The sequence below is a fragment of the Rhipicephalus sanguineus genome, chromosome 11 (genome assembly GCF_013339695.2).
Source record: "Rhipicephalus sanguineus isolate Rsan-2018 chromosome 11, BIME_Rsan_1.4, whole genome shotgun sequence".
Lineage (NCBI taxonomy): Eukaryota > Metazoa > Arthropoda > Arachnida > Ixodida > Ixodidae > Rhipicephalus > Rhipicephalus sanguineus.
In genome coordinates, this window is record NC_051186.1 from 99,309,840 (window position 1) to 99,337,374 (window position 27,535).

Consider the following 27,535-nt stretch of genomic DNA (forward strand, 5'->3'; position numbering starts at 1 on the left):
TTGACGTGCTTCATGACACGGCGCGCTTCGGCATCGGGATTCTGCAGCAGTTCTGTCAGGAGCGTAATAATCCGAGAGACGCTGACCCTGAGAGTTCCACGCACCTTCCGAAGACGCTCGGCCGAAGTCATTGTAGTCCACGAATGACCATTCCCGGGTTTCACGGCACCAAATGTAAATAACGAGGACCCGTGGTCGTTGATCTGGAACACGTCTTTACTGTGCAAGGGCTAGCTCCTAATCCCACTTCGTTCTCCTCCTCCTTTCGACCCTGTCCCTACCCTCAAGAATACGCCCCACTATTCTATTTTCAACAGCCCTTTTAGAATTCACTCGTGGACAATATTATTGTGTTGCCTGCAACAATAAATCTGTACCTGACATCGCGCTATGTAACCACATACTCATGCGAGTTAGACAACGCCGTTTTTTTTTTCGCTGTGATTGAAGCTTCAAGCGCACAACAAAACTGGCTGAACGCGTGAAACACGTGAAACACGAGATGAACATGTGAAACAAGCGAGTATTCTTTTGTTTCGTGTCTTCCTCTTATGCTCGTCTCGTCGTACGTTTTAAGCTTCAGTCATGGCGTACAAACATGCCCAACCGGTAACGCTATTCTTGCTCTGACTCTTTTTTCCCACCGACCATCGTGTAATGGATTGGAGACATTGCACTTGGAGGAGACCTCCTGGCTGATGCCTTCCAGGATGACCACGACCATTCCACGTGGAAGCGGCGGGAGGCACCGGTTGGCGAACTGGCGCGCGCAGATTCCAGCGGAAAACTCGATCCTGCGATAGAAACAGCACACACTCGCTCAGTGTGAAAACGAACCATTCACTCACTCAGTGATCACCCAGTATTATGTAGGATCACAAAACTGGAGGTATCGTTCTACCGAGTGATTCAACAGCAGTGTTAGTGTACGGACTGGCGGCAGTGATTCAGCACAGTGAAGTACATAAACTGAGCCTTTCAGGGGAAGACACCTATCACCTCGCCTGTCCGTGTCTGCTTCGTTCTTTGTCTAAGCAAATGTTTTCGCGCAAGTAGTAGTAGAGCGTCACAAGTCTCAAGTTTACTGCGCACTTTGATCCAACGCACTCGCGAAATCCCTGAAGCCGCCCAGATAGCGGGTGAAGGCACCCAGTATCAATGAGCCATCTATTTGTCATCTGTCTGAAATGTCATTTCTAGGCCAGCACGATGCTAAAGTTATGTAATGCTTTAATGTTTCCCTGTGATAATTCTTTTTTTTTCGCAACATATACACCTTCCTTATGCAATAAAAGTTTAGCTGAAAGGCCGCGCTTGTCCGTGTCGTTCCCATTGGTTCTGGCCCCGTCTGAAAAAGTCGCGCTGTTTCCTTATCACAAGTCATGAGAACGTCTCATGACGTCCCAAACTTCTGCTTTATGTCTCGTCATTAAAACCTCACAAGGTGACGTCACAACGTGACGTTTTTGAGAGCACCAAGGTGTTATTGACTAACCGTGATGAACTAACGAGACTAATAGCAGAAGCCGCCAAAATCGCAAAGTTGGGTAGCGATTGTGTAAGCACGCCATCCCTGTCCCTGTCAGAAAAAGAATTGTATTTTTTGAACATGCATTAATTTTGTGGTTGGCGCGCATATCTTCTATAAAAGGCTTTGATAAGAAATTTCACTTCTCTGCACGTCTCCTGTTAAAATCAGTATGACAAAAAAGTACTTCTCTGCGCATGACATCTGGCTGTAGCGTTTGAGCATCACCACTGTATATATTCGTGCTTCGGTTGAAATAAACCTTTCTGTTGCAAGTTAGCGCGCGTGTTGTGTCCTCCCTTCTCGTCCTTGTGTTATTTTGCGCTGCAAATTTTTCCATAGTTATTAATGGCGTACGTCACGTAGGCTTTCGTAGCACTTGGTTCGCCCGCCATGTTTCGCTCAAGGGGCTGCGCAGCGAGACACTTGATTAAGGCTTTCGCCTTAATAAACGAAAAAAAAACAGAAGCACTGAAGCAAACAACGGACCAAATAAGTATGCGACTATCCGTAGGGTCGCTGTAACATCAGTATCATACCGCTGTCACACGGCTAACGTAATGTCATTCGCAGTAGATTATAATGAGAGTGTCATTACGACTTTGCGTTCTTGGTCCGCACGGGTGTACAAAATGGCATTCTTCGTTGATGTCGATGTTTGTCGTCAGTGCAGCGCGCCTTTTGCTTCTTACTATTCTCCGGTGAAGAAAATGCAGATTTTGCTTCCATGGCTGGCGGATAGATATCGCGTGCGAAATTCCCACCTTGCTACCGCCGCGCCACTTTACCAATGCAACCCGGAGGAATTGAAAAAGAAGAAATAACAGACAAGCGTTTGTAAACGTGGTCGACAGGAGGCGTTGGCGTCAAGTCGCAGTTAGAGTTACTGTACACGCTACCTTTAGGTGTAGCATATACAGTAACTCTAGTTGCAGTCGGGGAACAAGGATATAGTTGCAGAAGTTGCTTCAACTATCGTGTTGTGCCTCAGAAAGTTGTCGAAAAGTTAACAACAGCAATTAGTAAGAACCTTAACATTGATTACATTTTGCTTTAAGTTATCGATTTCTTTTTTTTTTTTTGCCAAGCGCCTGTCGTCGAGATTACACATGTGGCGCTTGCACGAGTTCGGGAACCGTATTCAATAGGCGAATGCCATTAGCTGTAAATGTAATTCGCTGGGCCTGTGTAGTAGCAACCAAAATGGCAACCTAATCACATTCGCTGCGAATGAGCTTACATGTGCCGTGTGACAAGGGTATCACAAAGATACTAATGGAATGGAAATTATCGTCACAGTACTAACGCGGCCTACTCACTCGCACTGCTTGAGCAGCTCTTTGGTGGTGTTGGGAACAGTGTGGCCTGTGCCGAAAATGACCAGGTCAGCGCCGCACTTGTCCAGCACTTCTATGTTGCAGCCCAGCTTGAGCGAGATTCCCACCGCGGGCCGAAGACCTGCGAAGATACAGGAACAGTGCGTGTCAGGAAAACATGTGATCGTCGCAACACCAATGCTACACAGCCTTTGCGATAACTGTGAAAGCAAAGTTTGTGCTCGTTTGTTTTACCTAAGAGTACACAAACTATTTCCTTCTTTATTTCGCACGAGCGCGTTTTCTAAAGGCTACGTATCATAAACAAAGCTAAATGAACAGGGGACAAAACAGCTATTAAAAATAGGAAAACACATGAGACAGTAAAACACGTAAAACCTTTTATATGTTCTGCGAGGGAGTAAATAAAGGCACCGAAGATACTCACACAGTTCTGTAAACAATAGAGAGAGAGAAAGAGAGAGCAAAAGATCAAGGGAAGACAGGGAGGTTAACCAGAGGAAGTCCTCGGTTTGCTACCCTATATTTGAGAAGGGGAAAGGGGATGCAAAAGAATGAGAGAGGAGTAGAAGAGTCCGTGACGACACTAAGCGACAAAAGAAACAAAACAAAATCACGGCTATAGCACCCTCTAAGTATTACATGCTAACATTCTCTGTGAATAGTCACAATTTGTGCACGAAAGAGTGCGGCAAACTTGCGTTTTTTCTCCATGTAGCTACACAAAAAACACATGATCTCCACATATTGTCAGGTCTGACAAATACGTATCGAGCCTTCCTATTGCAGCTGTTCTTACTTTGCTTGCATTTTTCCTTTTAAAAATACTTCCGAAAAACAGCTACCCTCGCCTACCTCTTCGCGTCGTTCACATATTTTCCACGGAAAAAGCGGGAACCAAGAAATTGCACCTCAGAGGCGGCGCAACAAATATTCTCACGGTTAACAGAGTACTACTCCAATAATTTCTATCATTATTGTCATGTTCTGAGCAATACTTGCCATTAAACTATGAAGTTTCCAATCGGGACCCTTCACTGAATTAGAGATATTGTATTTATTTCGGTTGAGGCATGTGTACTATTAGCACAAACAATACGGATGTAGCGAGGCCAAACTCAACTGCAGCGTATCAGTTTGATGTCGCGGTCGTCAGGATACGCGACACTACGCAGTTCGTCAGAAATACGCGGCAGTTTTCAATGCGACGCGCAGCGCTGGAAACGTATGGCGCTTACAGCACGTATCTGCACGGCGATTGAGCGACGCGCTTTCTGTGTCAGTGATCATTTTCAGTGGTTTGTCGATTCGGTTATCTTTAAATTCGAAGCATTTCTTCGCGAACCAAAGGCATTTTGAGAGCTTCTATCTGTCTGTCTATCTATCTATCCATCTATCTATCTATCTAGGCGCCTAAGTCTGGGTGTTCTCGTGATCGCCTCCTTAGCTTTGTGTGGAACAAAATTGGTACTGGGGGGGGGGGGGGGGGGGGGGGGGGTAAGAGGGTATGACGAATATGACTGTGTGGTCATGCCATGAATAACGTTAAAATCTTGTCGCGTACGACGTCAACCCTTTACTCCACACACGTGTGGCACAAACCCGTATACCACAGACCGCGGTATGCGGGTATGCGCCACAGGTGATTGGCAGTTTTTATCTACCCAGGAACGGCGACAACAGACATTGGTAATTTAAATGCGAGAGCGTTAAGGAAAACCCACATCGGCAGCGTTGACCCGACGAATGGAAAGAATAATAATTAGGATCCCAGCAGGAATCGAACCCAAGCATTCTGCGTGGCAGTCAGGTATTCTACCACAGAGCCACGCCAGGTCTAGAAACTACTTTGGAAAAACACCCTATGCCGGCGTACTGCCGGTGCAACGCCATTTGTGGTTGCAGTCCTGGCTACCCAATTTTATAACAAAGCAATAAACATTACATACGCACATCAATTATACATGCGTCATGTCGCGTTGACGTCAATTGTGGTTCGAGTGCTGGTTTCACTTTTAGAGTACTACAGTAAACATACATTTGTATTCCTATGATTCAGCAAGCTATATTCAAGCGTTGCTGGACCCCGGCGGAATAGGCCGACGAAAGTTACATACGATATTGACATCATCGTACCGTAAAGTGCACTTCGTTTCCATAACATTGACGTCTGTGCTCTATCGTGAGTGCGGACGTTACGTCAGACCATAAGTTGTACCCTTTAAGCTTCAGTGTACTCGACGTTCCTGGTAAGCCCACGACCTGCACTCAACTACTGCACTTACAAAAACATGTTGATCCGCCTCGTAACGCTTGGCTCAAAGCCAAAAGATGCAGCATAGACAAATACTCGCCGACGGCTTCGCATGGATCCGATTCCCACAAGGCGTGGGATCTGACGAATTTTTTTTCGTAGTGCTTCCGCTGCAAAATCAAGCGACGTATCGACCTTCATGAGAGACATTCCTTAACACGGATAACATTTGCGGTTTACTTCTCATCGCACCTACGTGTGAAAATCATGCACAAAAAAAAATTGGCAGCGTGTTTTCTCTGTAGGATTTGAAGGCGAATCATGCTGCACACTTGGTAGTGCTTAAGTTATACACAGTCAGGTACCAGACTTTCAGCAAGGCCTAACAAGCTGCAATGTGAGAGACACGCATTAAATTGCACTGACGTTCTCATTCTATTCCAATGTTCCTCCCCCCTCCACTGTAGCTATCTGCACTTCAGGTGCACTGCCACGCAGATTGGACCACTTTGACCGATGACGATGATGATAATAATAATAATAATAATAATAATAATAATAATAATAATAATAATAATAATAATAATAATAATAATAATAATAATAATAACAATAATAATAATTCTTGGAGTTAAACATCCCAAAACCATGATATGATTAGGGATGCCGTAGTGGAGGGCTCCAGAAATTGCGACCACGTCGGGTTCTTTAGCGTGCACCTAAATCTAAGTACACGGGCAAAGCATTTTCGCCTACATCAAAAATGCGGCCGTCGCGGCCTGGACCGATCTAAGATATCAATAGATGTCGTCATCATGCGACGTCATGTGGTGGCGTGCGTCATCATGTTGCTTCACGAGTGCGCACAAATTTTGGCGATTAGTCACGTCATGGCAATGTCACATGATGTCACGTCATCGCTCGCTCGGAGAAGGTCTCGTGGTTTCCGGAGAGAGCCTTACGAGATTTTAAGAGACTTTTGCGAGCCGTTACAGTCTCGCGCACGGGAGCGAAAATATAGCCCATTGAGGCTTTCACCTCAAAAATGCTACTTTTCTGTCACTGCATCAATCTATCCTCAAATGTAAGAGGTGTGGCCACTGGTCCAATCTCATTTCGAGCAAGCTAACGCACTTTCAATCTGTCCTTGACCATGAAGGATCATACATCATTTGCGAGAAATGAAAAGAGGAAAAAAAAAAGAGAGATCGATAGTATAGAACAGGTGGCGAAAGAAACTGATTAATAAGTGGTCAGCCTGCGTGCCACTGAGCTCTGCAGCGCTGACAGATGAAAGGCGGCCGATGTCAGTCACCTGTCAGAAACGTCTCCTGCTTCTTTCCTTTTGTGCGGTGTTCGAAGCAACGCAACACGCCGGCGTTTGCTTCGACAAGTTCCGTGCACCGTAACAGCAACTACAACACAGCGAAGCTCGTTCGTAAATACGTACAACCCTCTACACTTATGGTATGCAAGATTTCACAAAAGCTCTGAACTTCTTGGCTTAGACATCCTCGGAGTTTAGGGACTTTAAAAGCACTGGAAATCGGAAATAAAAAAAGATCGCTTCAAACAAGGAAGGAAAGAAGATGGCTTTTAAGGGCTCGTTTTTCTTTGTTAGACACAATATTAATGAGAACTAACAAACAATAATGCCAAGGAAAGTATAGGAGATGTTATCCTTAATAATTGGGATATGAATGTGAAGAAAGTAAAGTGGACGAAAAGATAACTTGCCGCCGGCAGGGACCGAACCTGCGACCTTTGAATAACGCGTCCGATGCTCTACCACTGAGCTACGGCGGCGGTCATCCCCCCGTGCACTTTATAAGGTATATATGTGCATTTCAACCAAGAAGTGTTAGTTAGCGCCGATCGCAGCCATGGCGGCGAGTGTGGAACACTCTTTTTCTGCCTTTTTTGGCGCCACGTAGCACGTCAGCTTTTTACGAGCTGGTAGCTGACCAAATACTACCTAAAGGCATCAAGTCTGCCAGAACGAGACCCTTGCTATGAATGAAGGAAAGAAGATGGCAGGTTCGGTCCCTGCCGGCAGCAAGTTATCTTTTCGTCCACTTTAGTTTCTTCACATTCATATCCCAATTACTAAAAATACCATCTCCAATACTTTCCTTGGCATTATTTTCTGTTAGTTCTCATTAATATTGTGTCCTTCAAACAAGGAAGTTACACAGGAATTCAATCAGGCATCGGAGCATTGGCTATCCCAATGCGCCGATGCTGACTGAACGAGCGTTCCTCTATTCAGCTTTTATTCTGGAATTCAGTCACCGCATCCGGAAATCAAGCCTGCGATGACACGCTCGGCCACAGAACAAACATGCCACATCAATCCAAATTGTCCAAGGAAAAGCCCATTCCTAGCTTCTGCGAACGCTGCATGAAACTGGGTCGACGGGCTGCCAGCGGCCAGGCACGCCCGCGGAGCTGCTTTTCGCATTCTACGGCTGCCACCTAGACCTTCATGCACGTAATCCAAGTTTAACCTGTCTCGTACTGTAACTGGTTCGTACGAAATAATCATTCTCTTACGCCGTGACTGTTTGACATCTTCCTCGTAACTTCTTCGAATTCAGCTGCACTTGATCTGCAGCGACCCGATCCCTTTAGGCGGCAACGTCTCTCATTCACGTTGTGCTTGAAACTTTGTGCTCAGCAATGCTCATTCATCGGTGGTAGGGTAGCACAGCTCTAGACCCGCATGCTAAAGCTTTAGAAAACTTCGTACTGAGTCCTAGGCCTGACTGCCCTAAGTTAGGCCTAGTATCAGGTATAACTAGGCTTAACTGCCCCATTTCGGCATATGTACATCACGGATCACGTCGATGTTGCCTCGCACAATCGCGTTGCACTCACTGCTTTAAGTATACCGCATAACTGTTTGGCCAAATCTTGAGTTTACCCAGTCTATTGTTCAGCTTGTCCGTAAAGCGCAGTTCCAGGACCCCGAGAACTCGCCATGGCCTGTATTTTTCTCTACCTTTTACGAAAGAAATTCACGTTATTTCGCTACGGGCATGGGCGTCGACCGGGGGGTGCAAAAAAGGCGCTTCCTTCCCTCCTACCGCGATGCGACATGCCTTTTGCACCTCCCCCCCCCCCCCCCCCCCACTAGACAATATCCTTCCGGCGCCCACAACTACGGGCGCCTGCTTTCTTTTCCAGCTTGGAAGTACCGCAACACTTACTACCACGACGTTGTCGCTTCAGAATTCCCAATTCCCGTGACGACAAAGTGGCGTGACCACTGCGCGTGAAGACCCATACGTAACGTCTGAAGGCCGATTCAGTCAACGGTACAGTTAATAAAAGTAAGGCATCAGTCAATGTGCTTTATGCTCAGTTTGACGTTCGCCTCATAGCAATGCTTTATATATGTGGTCCCGGAGCGGACCTCAGCCAAAGCTTGCGCGGTCGCTTCCAGAAGTGGATACTGTTAACATTTCACAAGCCGTGCCTGCGTGCTGGAAGTATCAGCTACGTAGCCGAATGGCTTTACGAAAAACTCTGTCTTAAACATTGGTTAGCGCTTTTCACCCAGCCAGTCCCAAATTTAATCTTTATTTTCCAATCGCGCAAACTTAATCGATATTTCGAGTATTCTCGAAACGATTATTTTTCCTCGGCATCCTGGGCACCACGCGGGTCGATATTCGAAAAGCATCGCACACCACGTCTGCAAAGCTAAGCTTGACGGAAGTGAGCAACAAAGTGTCCGACGACAAGGTATTTCGCGGGTGCTAACGTTTCGCCAACCTCTTGTCAATGACTTCAAGCGTCCAGCTTGCCGCGAACCTCGTGCGAGCTCGATGAGAACATTTGTAGGGCAACGGACAACACCGAGGAACTTTCCCAGCGAGTGTGACAATGTACACGACACCTCTTCGCTTCACGGGGAAATAAAAAGTCACACGGCAAAAGCGTGATCCTACAATCCGTCGCGATCGCGCGCTATAATAAATCGCACAATCAAAGAACGAGAGACGGCGAAAGCACGTCCCATATCCTCATCGACGCCAGAGCCAGCCATCTGTGATCAAAAAAAAAAAAAAAAGCTGGCAACAAGGACGTCAGGAGACAAATGCGATTTAGATTCTTCCTCCGATTCGCTCGGTTACGTACACTCCCGCATTGCGGTTTCCTGTTCTCGTCGATCGTTGGCACCGCCGCCTTGTACGGGGAAGGAAGCGGTGAGACGTCTTCGCTGGCGAGTCGGCACGTCGGTTCACGGTGCGCGGTGACGAAGCGACGACGACGACGCGGCCTATTTTGGTGATCGTCCTAGATCGGTCCCGCCGATCTGGTCGCTGCAGACGCACATACGAGGCGCTTTCCAAGAGGGCAACGGCGTGTCTTTCCTCGACGCATGCAGTTGAATGGTCACGGCGTATATATATATGCGTGTGTGGTCTCACCGCATGCGTCTTCATCGACGAGACAGTCGAGAGACGGGCGTTATAACGCCACGCGCGCGCTCTCAGCACGATTGACCCCAAGGGGTCAAAGCTGGCCGCGACCCGTCTTTAGCAGCTGTCGACTAAGAGAAGCTGCGAACAGCCGCTGTCGGAAAATGACGCGTGGTATAAGAGAACTCCTCACTTTAACAGCTGCGTTCTCGAGCGAACGGAGCCTGATTCTTGGTTCTTCGAGTGGCAAAAGAGGTATTACAAGAAGAAATTCATGTGTGCGAGTGTAAGATCGCTCGATGTGTCTCTGTGAAGCCTGTGAAGCGCGTCACCGTAAGCGGCGTGTTTACGTAAGCGTCCACAAAAAGAACATTTCCGATCTCGTTCGAGAACTTTGCAGACCACTCCAGGAAAAGAAAGAAAAATGTATCATCGTAAAAGCGATGAATGGAAGTACCTAGTTACCAAAGAGCTGCAAAGCGATATCTTTAACTGAGATTTCTCTTGTCACAAATGTCTTTTTTTTATGTTTCTTGTTAAGAATGTATGTCTATTTCACTCTATGTCTTTTTTTTATGTTTCTTGTTAAGAATGTATGTCTATTTCACTCTAAGAAAAAAGAAAAGGTCATTTGACTCTTTTTTGTCAGCCCTGACGTGCCACGTGTATGACTCTCCTTAAGGAGACATGTGAACTCCCTTTAGAGATCATTATGTACTCTCTTCGGAGAGTTGTGGGACCCCAGAGAGAGTTTACGTGTCTCCTTAAAGAGAGTCATATGCGTGGCGCGTCAGTACTCACAAAAAAGAGTTAAAGGACTCTGTTTCTTTTTTCTTAGGGTTTAGCGGAGAAACTTAAATGCAAACCTTCACGTATGCGATTTCTCGCCAAAATCGTGGTGCTGATGACTTCAATAGTGTGGAAATTTGCGCGTGTTCTTCGTAACCTTCATGATCATGAACCAATAAGCCCATAGTGGTGATTGCATCAGTATGACACACTAAAATTCCCCGTTTTTTTTTATCTTGTGTGATCCCATTTAATATTGAATGAATGAAAGAAGGGGTATTTTTTAAGGGCTCGTGTTTCTGTGTTTTTCCCAACATTGATGAGAACTAACAGACAATAAATCCAATGAAGGTATAGCAGATGGTATTTGTGGTAATTTCCATATAAATTAGGTGAAAAGACAGCTTGCCGCCTGCAGGGACCGAACCTGCAACCTTCGAATAAGGCGTCCGGTGCTCTAACAGTTGAGCCACGGCGGCGGTCATGCTCCCTTCCACTTTATAGGCTATATCTTTGCATTTAAACCTGGGAGTGTTATTCATATTGCGCGTTCCTGGTAAGCTTGCAAGAGCAACCACGTTTAGTCGTTGCTTGCCTTAAAACACACAGCAGTTGCTTCTTATTGAGCTCCGAATGCTCCCTGTCAGGAAACACAACACCGAAGGATGGATGGATGGATGGATGGATGGATGGATGGATGGATGGATGGATGGATGGATGGATGGATGGATGGATGGATGGATGGATGGATGGATGGATGGATGGATGGATGGATGGATGGATGGATGGATGAACTTTATTGAGGTCCAATAGGTCGTGCTAGTTTCCTAGCCGAAGGAGCCACTGCGCAATTTTTTGTAGCGTTAGCTACACTGGCCGAGGCGGAGCAGTCTTGCGTGGCAGTCTGAGAGCCGTGCTGCGCGTGCGCGAGGAGCAGTGACGTCACACGGCGCACAGCTGGCGCCCCGGAGCCGCCGCGCGCGCCTCGCCGATCTGAGCATTCCAGAAGAGTGACGTCATAGCCGCGGCAGACATACTGGCACCGGCGCGCGCCCAGCTGTGCGCCTCCGTCGTGCAGTGGCCGTCTGACGCTGCGCCGGGCGTTGGGGCCATAGGGACGGCAGCATGTTACTACGCTCACCACCGAGCCGTCCTTGTGGCAATAGAGAAATGACGTTGAGCGAAAAATTAATATACATGTGTCACATAATGCGTATACCGTGTCTGTGTGTCATTGAAGCAGCAGTAAGCATGATAATCAAGCTAATCCTAGACAACCAGGAGAGCTAAGAATAATCAGCTGAACCTTAGCTCACGCTACGTATATCCAGGCATAGCCGAGCTAAGCCACTACAATTTTAACGCGATAGCGTTAGAGAGCTCGTTTCACAGAAATGCCGCCGTCGGTGTCGGCGTTGCTACGTCGCTTCTGAGCGAAAAATCGTCCGTGACCAAAAAATCGAGAAAGATGTAAATAAAAATCTTCGGTCCCATTGAGGATCGAACCCGGGCCGTTTGGGTGGCAAGCAGGTGTCCTATCACAAAGCCACGGTGTTTTTTTTTTCTTTGTTACCGGTTTCACAACACGGCACAGGAATAACAGCAGACAATACAACGATAGACACAACTGAAGCAATGTCAAAGCAGTGCACACCTATGATTAGTTACATTCCTAAAATTCCTTTAGGTAAGCCAGGGGCTCAACCCTGGAAAGCCAGTCAGGAACAAAGTCTTGTTGTTTGAGTACATCAACATATTGACAAATGCTTTCGCGAAAAAGCACGCGTGCAGGTCTCCTGTCAGGGTCGCAGTGGAAACCGGCCCAGAAATAAACCCCTTCCCAACAATGAAAAAATACATGATCTATTGTTTCTAGCTTTCTGCAGATAAAACAATCGGAACCCCATGGCATATAAACACCTCGATCTTCTAAAAAGGTCCGAACCGGCAGGCTGCCCGAATGTAACTTAAAGAAAAAGGTTTTTGCGCTTGGCTTGGAACTGATTCGGGAAAAAACGCTACATAAATGCCATGTAGCGGAAGGAATAATGTTACAGGTAGCTTGTTTAATAACTATTCACAATGCACAGCGCAGGGTGGACAAGATGGCGACAGTCCAGCAACAACCAGCAAGCGACGTCGTCTTCCTCTTTCACACAGCCACGCTGTCTGGTATCATAACCCCCCGGCGGTAGAAGCACCGTCTCGGTGCTTAATCTACACAGACGTGGTCGAAGGAGGGTAATAAAGCTTGAGCCGAGACACGTGAACGATGTCGCTCGTAGCTGACGATAAAAAGGCTCAGCGGAGTACACAGGTGGAGCAGGATTTAGGCCGAAGTTCACACAGCCACGCTGTCTGGTATCAATATTAATGAGAACTAACAGACAATAACGCCAAGGAAAGTATAGGGGGTGTTATCTGCAGTACTTAGAACATAAATGTGAAGAAAGTAAAGTGGACGAAAAGATGACTTGCCGCCGGCAGGGACCGAACCTGCGACCTTCGAATAACGCGTCCGATGCTCTACCACTGAGCTACGGCGGCGGTCATCCTCCCGTCCACTTTTTGGGGTATATATGTTGATTTAAACACAACGGAAGGAGTCTCCTTAACGCATTTTGTTCGGCAGTTGTCACGACGACAATGAGCCCATTCGGCGATTTGTAGGCTCATTGGCGAGGCCATCAAACTTTGTTTTTTGCGCGACGCCATGCTTCGAAAAGAGTCGGGATAGTGCAGCCATCGCCACCAAAACACACTCGAACTTTCAAGCAGCTCCAAAAATGGACAACTATGTCCATCTAGAGTAAAACATATCAAGCCAACGCCTCTTTTCTAGAGGAGGCGTTGATTAAGCAAACAGCAAACATTAGATCATGTGCTGCCATCTGTGAGGCATTGTGAGAAATATGTCTCGGCTCTAGCACAGGGAAGTGCTTTAGACCGAAAACCTGTACCATTACTATAGATACATAGCGCGCGCGTGTGTGTGTCTGCGTGCGTGTGCGTGTGTGTGTAACAACACACATTAATAAGTATGCACTTAGTGGTTCAAGTGCGCACTAGGGGCCGGATTTCGCTATCGCGTTCAACTCTTAAAGGCGACCCGATTTTTTTTTAATTACGTAGCTACAAGCTTTTACCTTCGCATGCTCCCTTGCTTATCTAGCTTCCGCTCATCACCACACCTATCCGCTTATTCCAAAACCAGTACCTGGTGTTTTTATTATGCACCTTCACTGTTCCTTGAATACAGCATGCCAACTTCAGCTAAATAAGTTTCTTACTCCTTAATTGCTTACCCCTTGTACTTAATTTTGACCTACCTTGTTGGCGCAAAGTGCGACAAATCTTTCACCAAAACTTCTTGTCAAGCGACTTCAAGTTTTCTCCCAAACATATCTGTCAAACTCGGCGACTGGCGGTCTCTTGAAAGCCGATATATGGTCAAGGCCTAAAATTCATGCTCTTTTATACAATCAAAAGTAACCAAAGTTTTGTTATCGATACCAAGACCTCTCTGTCATGCAAAGATAACAGCGATATCAACTACCTCTTAAGGCATTCGTTGTCGGAACTACGGGAGAAAAAACAGGCAGCTTCTTTTCGAAAGGCCTCCCGCTCCCCGGGCACCAAGTATGCAGAGTGCGTCGCATCTTATCGAAAAATGCCGCCGGTCTTTCAAAACGCGCTCGATGCATGCAAGCCTTCTATCCTCACCTCACCTACATCGAGCCAGGGACTGCGCCTATATACGCGACTGAGTTTTGCGCGCACTCAAATTCAATCAGGAAAACGATAAAGCCACCGCGTCGGTGCGCGTGCAATGCGGCACGAAGAGCGTATGCGATTCCGGAAGCGGCCGCGGCTCTCGAAGAAGATTTCCGGGCTTACAGACGATCTTGGGCGTATGCGGGCCCATACATAAACATGCGTCTACGGGCGCGTTTCGCTGCTACCGTGAGCGTAAGGATGTCGCCATGCTTCTCAGCCTACACCATCTTTCCTTCCTTCCGTCTTATTTTTTACCCTATTGCGACCCTTTAGGTGAACCCAGCACGAATCTTCCTCATTGTTTCCTTTAGTTCCTCTTGAAAAAAGCCGGAAATTTCCGTGCATCTTATTGCTACAGAGTCGTATTATTAGGTGCCCTTACGTAACGAGAACTATTTATTTTTTCTGGATCTCGCTCAGGCGTTTGAAACTTGAGTCGGAACGTGGTTGTATCACATGTAAAACAGTTCGTAATAAATTTGCGCTTCACGATCAGTCGTGCCACTTTTCAGTTGGCTCTTCCGGGAAGGAGCACGTTACGCCTGCAAAACGTGAGGCAACTCACGTGACTAGGAGGGTCGGGAAGAGGGGAGGGTGGTTGGGCTTGCCTTTGTAACGTCATTTTATTGCCTGAAAAGCAAAGTAGTGCGTTGGTGGGGGAGTTACAATCTGTTCATGTCATTAAGGCCTTATTGACATATAATTTTACCTACTGAGAGATGTTTACACAGTACCCTAATAATTCTTAGAACTTAACGCCACAAACCCACATTATGTAGTGGAGGGCTTCGGAAATTTCGACCACCTGGGCTTCCTTAATGTGCACCTAAATCTAACTACCTGGACCTCAAACGTTTTCGCCTCCATCGGAAATGCGGCCGCCGCGGCCGGGATTCGCTCCCGCGACTTTCGGGTCAGCAGTCGAGAACCATTGCCACTAGACCATCGTGGCAGGTCAATAGAGGACACTAAACACGACAGACGTTGTCACATAAACTGCTTCAGTTTTCATTGACGTAGCGAAGACACGTCAGGCCGAAAGGCCTTTAGCCCCGCTTAGTTTTTCTGTATGTTTTCCAGAAATAAAATCTGTTCATTCATTCATTCATTCATTCATTCATTCATTCATTCATTCATTCATTCATTCGTTCGTTCATTCATTCATTCATTGGTGCCGTCATACTGTACTTTTACACGTAGAACTTCTCAGTGGTGAATGTTGCAACGTCATGTAAGCAGGGTCGTGAATCGGTGAATGGATCCGTACAGCCGGTTCCATGCTTAAGAGTCTAGTGTGGTTGCCGTTTGTTTTGCTGTTACTCATACAAAATGGCAGGATTTACTTACCCAAGATGGCAACGCTTAAGCGCAAATAGTGACTGACCTCAAGTGATTGACTTAGAGGCATTCAGGAGGCGCCACTCACGAAGCCGTGTGTTTTTGGTGAAAGCTATATCGTTTTCGTTGATTCAATAAATCTTGTGCAGTGTAACACTGTGAACGTTCCTAGTAAAACGGTACGCGTTGAGCTAGAAAAGAAAAGGCAATTCGTGTTCGTCCGCGTAGATTGAGCTCAACACGCGACCAGTTTTGCTGTAGGCCTTCTGCTTTAAGGCAAGCGGAAGCGATTGCCTTCTGAAACTTTCCGCATAGCATTCCAATCATTTCATATGTTTGCATAAGGTTCTTACGGAAATAAATGGCAAATACGTGGAAAATATAAGGAAAACATATGGATTTCATAAGAAAACGTATGAATTCCGTAAGAAAACATCTGAAACTATTGGAAAGGCATACGTAAAGTTTCAGTAGTGAATTGTTCTTTGATGTTAAGTATGAAATCCACAACAAAACGCAGCACGAAATCAAACGCACACGCACATTCGCACTTCCAAGTTCCTCACAAAGAGAGGCTCGCACTCCCGAAGCTGCCGTCTTATCAGTTCTTATTGGATGACAGGGCTGCGGCGGCCTGTGCAATAGGCTCGGAATGTTAACATGAACGACTTAGCATGGCAGACAGATTAACTTGAAAAAAAAAAGAAAAGAAGCCGCACACCGCTTTCTGAACGAAGCCTTACATGATATTGCCCGTCTGCTGCCCAAAATTCGCGTAGTACCAGAACGATTACGGCCCACCATAATTCCGTCTAATAATTGTCAGATTGACACTTCTTTCTAGTGTAACCACTCCCTACTCCAGTCATCACATACACTCTCGCACGGGATGTCGACGTGATACAGCACGCTCAAACGACGTTCGCTGCACGCCTGCCGCATGCTGTTTCAACATTAATTATCGCTAGTCATGCTTTGAGGCCACGAGCACTCAATGTGGCGTTCCCGCGGCCAGCAAGCTACGCACAGAGGGAGGTCAGACATTTCATAACATGTGGTGGCGTTCAAGCACAGAATATCCTGTTTCTTAATTGCACCTTTTATCACAACAGCTCTCCGTTTACGTGCCACAGTTGAACTACATGTACAGGAGAACAGCCGAGAATACTAAGGCGTTTCCAGCGAACACGCATGCGCGACCACCTTATAGTTACCGTCCATTCGCATTAGTTCAATTTTGTTCATTGCAACGCACATGAAGTGGCGCAGACGAGGGCTGATTTAACTGAAACGACGTCCTTTCGCGTTTGGGTTCCACAAATTTCCTTTTCATAGAAATGAATGGTTTATTGCCGAATCTTTCCAGTGCGTTTGAATTAAGCGAGAACTCGTAGTATCCGAGGTTAGACTAACGGGTGCTGACTTATCGGGAAAACGTTTAGCGCCGTCGCGCACGCCCTAGGCGATGTTGCACACAGATGGCCTCCGTTCTCGTGCCGCGAGGGAGTCTCACTCGCTTGGTCTGAGACAGCATCGCGCGGGATTGCACGTTGCATGCTTAGCCCTAAGCCATCGTCCCGTACACATGTCCTTCAGCTAGCTGGCGCCTCGCTGTAGTGCCTACGAGCGCGTACATGACTTGTACGCAAGTCGTGATCGAGGATGACGCAGGGGTCTTCGATTCATTGCCCTGCAGCGTGTACACATAGGCTGTGCAATACAGCACTGCTGGTGCTTGGAAACGATGCATCACGCCACACTGCACGGCGGCACTGCATGGATCACGCGAGCGCGTACTTATGCGCATACGCCGACCTGTCCTCCCCTTCACGTGAGTGCCGTAGGAGACGGGCCGCTAACCGCTGCGTTAGCCAATGTTCGCAACCACTTTCCTTTCGGGTCGTGCGGCGTGCCGTCACGCCTGGCTTCTATAATGAGGTCGCGGCGGGGCGAGTGAGTTTGGACGACGATCCGCCCGGATCAGCTTTGGTTCTGTGCTCGCAGATAAAGCGTGGTGTTTGCACAAAATAGAGCCGGAGTGAAGTGCCTCAAGCGGGGCCTTCCTTCTTTACATGTATGCATTTTAGACTTGGAAGTTGTAACCACATGGAGCGAATTTCTGGCGTATTTCGGCGGCGCGGCGCCCGGCCTCGACGAGTCCAATTCCCAATGACTCCGCTGCTATTCCGGGCGAAGTGCGCTCATGTCCCTCGTGTGTGAGCTACTCTGTAAGTCTGCGGTGACAAAGAGCATGAGCGTTGCGTGACAAGTGACATGTTTTCACGATACGCTACCGCATTCGTGCGAATTCGCACACTTTACTGAGAACTACAACAGCATGAAAGTACTGCTGCCGTCGGTTACCATTGAACAGAGATGGTAGATGCTTAGCCTTACCAACATCAGCCATAATTGATCCCAGTGATCTAAGGAGAAATGTGATGACGCGAAGGGGAGTGACGACGGCTCATGAAGTCGGCGTTTCTTCAGAGCGCAGCTCTTGGGCGCCCGTTCATGTGTTCAGCGGCGCTACCGTTGCCTTTGTCTGCCCGATAAAGCGAACGAGCACGAAAGAGAGCGAACGCGGAGCACGGCGAGACGCTTTGCTGGCGTCTGCAGTGTCTCGTGCCTGCTCGCGCTTATTAAATGCGAAGCATTTCTTAGCGAACTTCTGCGACTTTGAGCGTATCTATCTATCTATCTATCTATCTATCTATCTATCTATCTATCTATCTATCTATCTATCTATCTATCTATCTATCTATCTATCTATCTATCTATCTATCTAACCGCCTACGACTTTGTGCTCTCCTGGCCGTTTCGTTAATCGGATGTATACCAAAATTGGTGTGTCATAACATGGCCTTATTACGAACATAAATGACAGGTCATATCATGAAAATCATGACACGCATGTCATGAACAGCATGATTTACATTCCACGCCCTTAGGTTCTTGCGGCCGTTCCGTTAATTTCATATGCGCCAAAATTGGTACGACGTGACAAGAATTCATGACGAACATAACGACTGGTCCTAACATGCAAATCATGACATGCATGTCATGTGCAGCATGATTTACATGACATGGTCTCTGGGCGCTCGCGGCCGTTTAAATGAAGGGATATATACGAAAACTGGTATGACGAGACATTTCTGTATGAAGAACATAACTGACTCGTGGTAACAGGAAAATCATGACATGCATGTCATGTATGACATGATTTACATGCCACGCTCATGGCGCCCTCGCGGTCGTTATACACCAAAATTATATACACCAAAATTGGTATTGTGCTATGTGACTGTATGAAGAACATGAATAACAGGTCGTAAAATGAAAACCATGCCATATATGACATGTATGTCATGACTTACCTGCCTCGCTCATGGTGCACTTGCGGCCGTTTCGCTTGCATGATATGCACCAAAATTGGTATTGCGTGACACGACCGTATGACGAACGTAAGTGAGAGGTGGCAACATGAAAATCATGACGTGCAAGTCATGTACAACCTGATTTACATGCCACGCTCATGGTGCGCTAGCGGCCGTTTCAGTAGATTGATATACACCAAAATTGGTATTGCGCGAAGTGACTGTTTGAAGAACATGAATAACCGTTGGTAAGATGAAAACCATGACATGCATGTCATATATGTCATGATTTACATACCACGCTCATGATGCATTCTTGGCCGCTTCGCTAGCTTGATGTACACCAAAATTCGTATTGCGCGCAGCGACTGTACGACGAACGTAAATGAGACATGGTAACATGAAAATCATGACATGCATGACATGTACGACATGATTTACATTTCATAGTCATGGCGCATTCGTGGCCGTTTCGCTTGCGTGATATACACCAAAATTGGTATTGCGCGACGCGACTGCATGACGAACGTAAATGAGAGGTGGTAACATGGAAGCATGACATGCAGGTCATATACGACATGATTTGCAAGCCACACTCATGATACATTCGCGGTCGTTATCCTAGCTTGATATATACCAAAATTGGTATTGCGCGACGCGAGTGTATGACGAACATGAATAACAGGTGGTAACACGAAAACCGTGACATGATGTCATGTATGTCACGTTTTACATGCCGCGCTCATGGTGCATTCGCGGCCGTTTCGCTAGCTTTATATACACCAAAATTGGTATTGCGCGAAGCGACTGTATGACGAACGTAAATGAAAGGTGTTAACATGAAAATCATGACATGCATGTCATGTATGGCATGATTTACATGCTATACTCGTGGTGCACTCGCGGCTATTTCGCTCGCTTGATACACACCAAAATTGATAATGCGCGTTGTGACTGTATGACGAACATAAATGAGAGGTCTTAACATGCGAATCATGTTATGCATGTAATGTACGGTATGATTTACATGCCACTGTCATGGTGTGCTTCCGGCCGTTTTGTTAACTGGACATATACCGAAATTGGTATGGCACGCCTCGAGTGCGTGATGAACATAAGCGACAGGTCATGCATTGTATATACCAGAATATGCGTTTCATTGGCATGGTGTATACTAGATTGTGCATGCATGCGTGCATGGCAAACATGCGATATATGGTGGACTAGATGCCATGGAATGAATGATTTCATTTGGCTCAAAGACAAACAAGGTGATTTATGCAGCTCTTTGCTGGCTGCTTCGCATTACATCGATTCCACCAGTGCGTGGGATCTGCCGAATTTTTATGACAGCTCAATTCATGCCTCTCGCGCACGGGCACGAGAAAGTTGGTTGAGCTGTTAGGCTTGGAAAAAGAAGAAGATGGGCACGAGGCTCTGAGCAAAGCTCCGATAGCTCAGAGGAGGAGGAGGAGGAACCTTTATTGAAGCAGGTGATGCCCCGTATCCCCATCGGGCTCGTCGACATCCCTAGTCCGGGACGTCATTAGTCGAAGCTGCCGCCCGAGCCCCCTGTACCAGAGTTCGCTGTTCCTCTAGTCCTGAGCTATTGAGCAGGGTCGCCTCCCAGTCCTGTTTGGTGGGGTTGGGGATTGGGTTACCTTTGGTTGAGTCGGCAGGCCCAGACCATATGGTAAGTGTCGGCCACCTCACCACAGTACTGGCACTGCCCACTTATTTTTTGGGTCGTAATGTTTTAGTAGCGCTGGACATAGCGGCGTGTTTGTCTGTGGGCGGCTCAGGACGCGCTCCTCCGTTTTCGAGAGTCCCTTCGCTGGTGCAGGATACAAACGGCGTTTTTCGATATAGTAATCTCTAACTTCGCGGAACCACGTTGAAGGTGTGGGACGTTCAGGTCTATCAGGGCAACGGGGAGTCTCCTGGGAAGTAAGCGCGCGGGCCGCTGCATCTGCAGCCTCGTTACCCCGGTGACCCTGATGGCCTGGAGTCCATATTCTGAGTGACGCGTCGCGAAGGCCTGCAAAGGAATTACCAAAAATACGAAAGCAAACGGACGCTCAGTGATCCAGACGCAAAATAACAGATGCATAACGGCGTTTGTTTGTTTGTAAAGCATAAACATCTTCAATTACTACTCGTCGTAAAAACAAGAAATATCTGTTCTGGTTGGTAAGAACATTGAATGGACTACTTCATCATGCGAACGCATCTACTGCAAGAAGTGTCGCTAGCTTCTACGGCGCTGCACGTGATGTGTGAAGCGGAGCCCGCAATGCACAGAGTGGTGCGCGTAGCACTCGAGCGTCGGTAGTCGATGTGGTAATACGTCACGAATGTTACATTTCTGGAAAACTTCAAACTTCAAACACAGTTTGAAGTTTGGAAAACTTCAAACTTCAAACACAGTTTGAAGTTTTGGCTATCCGCAAACAGTTTGTGTTGCCCCAACACGAAGCTGGGCTCAGAATTCGCATTAGGCAGTGTCGTAATAGTCGGTGAAATTTTTTTTTATCAATCTCTGTCCTCATTAACCACGAAATATGGTACGCTATGCCACAAAAATGGTATGACACAAAAAGTACGTCTATAGAGAATAAGAGAAGTGGGAATATCAGCAAATCTTCGCGCCGGAAGACCCACGCCACCTTCTGTCAAAAAGCGTGCTGTAATGTCAATAATTTGGTGAAGGAAGGCTGTCTTTCTATAGACAAATGATACCCGACATAACGGGAAATTAATATACGAGGGATGTATCCTCAAAAGTGAACTGTGCCCGTCGCCTGTCATCGTAAAAGCAGCGTAACCGGGTGGCGAATCGGCAATACAGTTCAATACTATTTCGCTGGTGTCTGTAGAATGCAAAGAACATGCACGTGGCTGAATGTATCGAAGTCGTCGGTGGCTCTCTACAAACATTGCAACTGTTACTCGGCCGCGACATTTTTACGTGATCCAGGCTTGGCACTCGTTTCTTACACGCCGCGAAGAGATTGGAGTCTAGGTATTCATAGGCAGATCGTGCGACATCGCTGGGACTGCGAATTCGGAAGAAGAATAAATGCCGCAAGCAGTGAAGGAAAGCATGCTTTGGGCGATTTGCATGAACTATATACAGAGCCTAAAAAGTGCCAGAGAAATCTATAGCGTTAGCCGACATACAGCGCATGAACTACCACTCTAACTTGCCTTTGTAGTTAAGTAACGCTAAATTTCGCTGCGTCATATTGCTCTTTCCTGAAAAAAAGCAGCCATTGAAATAGGTGAACATACACGAAAAGTCACAGGTACAAACAAGGTATTACGTCTCACTGTCGTTTCCCAACGTATAAAAGAAGTTCCACTAAAATATTAACTGTACTTGGTATTCTCTGCAGCGTTAGACTATTTTGATACCCTCCAAGATTCCTAGAAACCCAAGCTTGCTTACTTGCTGAGTAGCGGCCATTGGCGGAGCATTTTTCTGACCGTGGATGGTCGGGGAAAAAACATGCCTGATCCCACCATCATAGGAAACGGTATAACACGAAACTTAAACCTGCTTTAACAGAGGTAGTCGATTGTTTATAATGCATTGATATATGAGAGTTTGTACAATGTCTATTGTTGCTTGGCAACTATAGCACCGTTTGATGTCGATGCACGCACGTTCACGCCTAGTGGCACATCTCCATCCCGACAACTAAAGTCCATGGCGATGATCTAAGCCTTGTGTTAGCTGAAGTTCTCGCGCAAAGATGGCATCAACAGGCACATAATAAACAATAGTACTCGATATGTCCTTCTTCAAAGCGTCGTCAGTTGAGGAGAGAAACGAAAAGGTGTGCGCTTCCCAGTAATAGGGTAAGCTATGCCTGTGCTCATGCATACACTACAACACTGCGCCTCAGGAACGCGGGAGGCAGAGGTTCGCGGCTTGAACCGTGAACGCGCGAACGCGTTCCGCTTCCCGCTGGCGTGTGTCTCGCTCCACCAAGGCACGACATTCGCCCGTCGACATCGTTGCCTTTCTGCGGCGCTTATTGAAGCAGTTTTATTGAACGGCGCTATTGCACTCGAAGCAGTAGGAAGCGGAGAAACACTGTTAGTGCATGTGGAAGCTGCGCACGACAACGAGTCGTCACACGCTAACACGACGCGAAAGGCAAAGCATGCTTCCTTATGTTTCCCCGCACTTACGTAATAGTTCATCCAATGGCCTTCCCAAAAAGGTATCTTACTCAATGAAGTATTCAAAAATGAAAGGGTCCGTATATATGAACCACCCCGCCCCTGAAAAAAATCACAGTATAGCCGCAAAGGCGAAGCAGTCAATGCAATAGCGACGAATTGGAATGTTATACGAAGAAGAGCTATAGCAGCTCACTCCTTTAGCAAACATATCGAGTGGATTCAGCGCAATACAACGAGGACAGAGGCGAAGAAGGGACACGAACACCAGCGCATGCAAAGGTTGTAAAAAGTGGTATCACTTTTTTTCTTCCTGTTCTCGGCTTTGTTTAAAAACGTGTGTTCATTTAATCCCGAAAGTTGTGCACGACAAATTGAGCGTCTCAGATCGGCAGGGTTTTCAGAAAATGTCATTAGGATGAACGTGCAGAAGCTCGTCAAACGAATAAATGTAACACGCACCATAGAGACCAATTCAGTGCCAACGGAAAAAGGTAAATTGGTCGTCATACCTTAAGCACATAATCTCTCACGTGTGCTAAAAAAATGTTGCAGGAAGATGCAACGTTAAAGTTCTCTTGTCAGCACCAAATAAAATGAAAAACATTTGAGGAATAATCGATAGGAAGTTGTTTGTAAAAATAACAGGGTGTAAATAAAAAACGTTGCAAGGTAAAACATTTGTCCTCGATAGTTCCATGCACAGTGAGCGTTGTTTACCAGATGCCTTTCTCGTGTGGCCACGTTTACATAGGCCAAACGGGCCGCTGTTTGAATATTAGATTACAGGAGCACAAACGTTCACTAGTAGGCAATCCTTATTCACATTTGGCTACACACTGTAATGAACATGGGTGTACAGCGATATTTGAAGACACGGTGTGTATTTTCGCGCATGCGGATCTGGCTACCAGAGAAGTTATGGAATCTTTTTTACATTCACAAAAAGAGGCCTTAGTTGTGTAAGCATGTTTTCTATAGCCCAGCATAACAAAGAAATTTCTTTCTTGAATAGTTTTGTCACATGATACAGTTTGTTCATGGTTAGTCCTAATCTTTGGATTTATCCTCTGTTCGACGTCATCGGCGCGTGGTCACGTGGTTATAGGTTGTGCTTTAAAAAATATGTGTTTCTGCGCTAATAACGTTAGTTGTGAGAACAGCGCTAGTGTTCGTATCCCTTCTTCACCTCTGTCCTCGTTGTATCGCGCGGAATCTACTCAATGTGTTTAACAGATTCAAACTCGCCCAAATGTCAGTTCTTTCTTTAGCAAACAGGGCCGCTGCAGCGAGCGAAGTGACCTTCGTGCTTTCTATGTTTAGAATCTTTGCGATGATAGCACAACACGTACAAAACTATAAGCCATCTCCTTAACCCCCCTCTAGAGGTAAGCGCGCGAGCAGAAGCGACCACGCCCTGTAAGTCAAAGTACGGACGCCCTGTGGATCCTATATGCATGCGGCGCGACGAGAGACGGGCGGGGCGCCACCCTGTAAAGCGCGCCCTTTAAAGTCACTGGAACGGGAAAAGTACCGCGACCGTCCTGCCCGCCGCCATATTTGGTCCAGCGCGGCCGAAGCTCCGGCGGCGCGGTGTTGATTTCACGCGGAGTAACGATTGTTTTACGCATTGCGTGCGCTTTTGCAGCCCCGAATGAAGCATACCGTTGTTCTCTAACTGATTAGGAAAGAAATAGCCGCAGTTTTCACTTGCCTACATGCGCACGCACGCATACTAACGCGATAAAGAAATGCGAACTGCGTGGCATTTACGCGCTCGGGTGTCGGCATTTATTAAATGCGAATAATTTCTTAGCGAACTTCTGCGAGTTTGAATGTAGCATGCATGCATGCATGCATCCGTCCGTCCGTCCGCCCACGACTATGTGCTCTCCTGGCTGTTTCATCAATGGAATATATACCAAATTTGGTATGGCATAACATCTCTGTATGACGTATATAAACTACAGGTGGTAACATGGAAATAATGACATGTACGGCATGAATTACATGCCACGCTCATGGTGCGCTCGCGGCCGCTTCGCTAGCGTGATACACACCAAAATTGATATGGCGTGACAAGAGTGTATGACGAACATAAGTTACTGGTCATAACGTGCAAATCATGGTAGGCATACCCTGTAAAAGATAATTACCTTTACATGGTCTCAGGGCGCTCGTGGTCGTTTAGTGAAATGCATATATAGCAAAATTGATATGACGAGATATTTTTGTATGATTAACCTTAATGACATTATTATTATTATTATTATTATTATTATTATTATTATTATTATTATTATTATTATTATTATTATTATTATTATTATTATTATTATTATTATTATTATTATTATTATTATTATTCCCGCACCATGGCTCCCAGTCGGGATGCATGCTTGCTATGCTCCTGCCCGTTTTTCGGTAAGCAGCAGTTTTTCCGCTGTGAAAGTTGCTCTAAACGCGTTCATGCGAAATGTGTAACCTGGCCTGATGAAGAGCTGCAACTCCTGAAGTCTGGATCGCGCTCATTTTGCTGCAATTTATGTGATCTGAGCCGTGCTTCTGGTAAGCCTAGCGAAAGCAACTCGTCGGGGTGCAGCGGTGAGCATTGCAGTTCTCAAACCGGTTCCCTCTCCACGTGTACCCCTCCGGGTGACGAACTCGCTGGGCTGCGCCGCCTCCTCCTCGACGCATTGGAGGGAATCTCGTTCCTCAGCGACGAGGTATCCCAACTACGCGAAGACAACGAGCGGCTCCGTAAGGATCATTCCCGCGGTGTTGAACAACAAACTCGCGTGGTCGCATCCCTTCGTGCAGAGGTCCGCTTCCTGCGTGAGGAGCTGACGCGCCGCACGGCCGCCGTGGCAGTGAAGGCACCTGTGAAACCCCCAGCGCACGTGACCGTTGACCCGTCTGTGACCTCCAAGCAACCTGCGTTCTCCGAACAACCCCTCTCCAAAATTCTTTCATCTTCGACTTCGCCGCCAGCTGACGTAGACACGTCGGAGCGTGTCAGTGTGATGCCTGTGACAGCCTCTTCTGCAGCGGTGACTGAGGGTGAAAGAAAGAAGAAACCCGCCTCGTTTGGAGTTATGAAAACATCCACTATATCTGTAGCTCAACGGCCACAAAGGCCACAATGGCCAAAGGCCATTTTTGTTACGAAGCTGAGCCCGGACACCACTACTGCTGACATTAAGAAACATATTGCTTCATTGGATCTGTCTCCCATCTCCTGCCGGCGACTTCAAACAAAGTTCCAGTCATATTCTTCATTCTATATTGAAGTTGACGAGGAAACACTACAACGCCTGAATGACCCTTCGATGTGGCCCCTCGGATGCCTCTTCAAGCCATTTCGTGGGGAGCTGCGCGATGACATGCTTCATCCCTCTGAGATAGTGACTGGAATCCAAAGTGCCGTGTGACGTAGACATATTCTACCAAAATGCTCGGGGTCTGCGTACCAAGACACTCGAGTTTTTCTCTAATGTTCTTTCGTCTGCTTTTCCTATTATTGCTATCTCTGAAACCTGGCTCGGCACTGAAATTCCCTCATCGGACTTTTTTCCCCCGACCTACACCACCTTCCGCCGTGACCGAGATTTCAGTGAAACCAAACAGAAAGGCGGTGGCGTGCTGATTGCCATTGACAATTCACTGAAATCCGTTAGACGGAAAGACCTAGAAACTATCGAAGAATCGATCTGGCTAGAAATCAACCTTGAGCGCCGTGAAAAATTGTTGATTGGATGCTTCTATTTACCGCCCAGCATTTCCCCTGCCTCGTTTCACGATGTCATGTCTTCTATTGAACTTGTGATATCTTCTCATAGTGGGCACAGAATTATTGTTCTTGGGGATTTCAATGCACCTGGAATTGACTGGAGCACGCTTACCTTTTCTCATTACAATCATTTCACAGAGAAAAAGTGCAGCCTGCTCTTGGACTTTCTGGCGTTTAATTCCCTAGTGCAACATAATTCAGTCGTCAATTCCAGTGGCAACGTCTTAGACCTGTGTGTGTCAAACGATCAACCCCTTGAAGTTTCCCGCTCCAACGTCTCTCTTATACGTCCGGACAAATTCCACCCACCACTTAACGTAAGATTATCTGCATCAGCCGAAACAACGAGCTACAGCAGTTACGTAAACAAATCTCCAAGATTTGCGTTCAGGCGAGGTGATTACACGGGCCTCTATCATCACTTGTCCACCGTTGAGTGGTCACAGGTTACTGACAAACCGAATGTTGATGACCAGGTTGATCAGTTTGCGGAGCTTGTACTGAGCAGCATGCGTAATTTTATTCCCCAATACACACATAAACAACGTAAATATCCCCACTGGTTCTCATCTGAACTTATCAGTGCACTGAAGCATAAAGATCGCGCACACAGGAAATCTAAATGTTCTCCATCGAGCGAGTGGAAGGAAGAGTTCAGCTTTTTTCGAACTCTCGCTAAACGCCTATATAAACGGGATCATAGTTCGTATATTGAATTCTTAGAAAAAAG

General features: G+C 46.7%; 1 protein-coding gene across 1 annotated transcript in view; it reads right to left on the minus strand.

The window, feature by feature from the left end:
• Nucleotides 1–27,535, minus strand: part of LOC119375284 (uncharacterized) — a 91,086-nt gene that overhangs the window by 16,589 nt on the left and 46,962 nt on the right. Inside the window, exons 2-3 of the mRNA XM_049410771.1 lie at nt 2,848–2,986; nt 649–794 (exon numbers count right to left, since the gene is read on the minus strand). Of these exons, the coding sequence (XP_049266728.1) occupies nt 649–794; nt 2,848–2,986 (285 nt within the window). The remainder of the gene's footprint in view (nt 1–648; nt 795–2,847; nt 2,987–27,535) is intronic.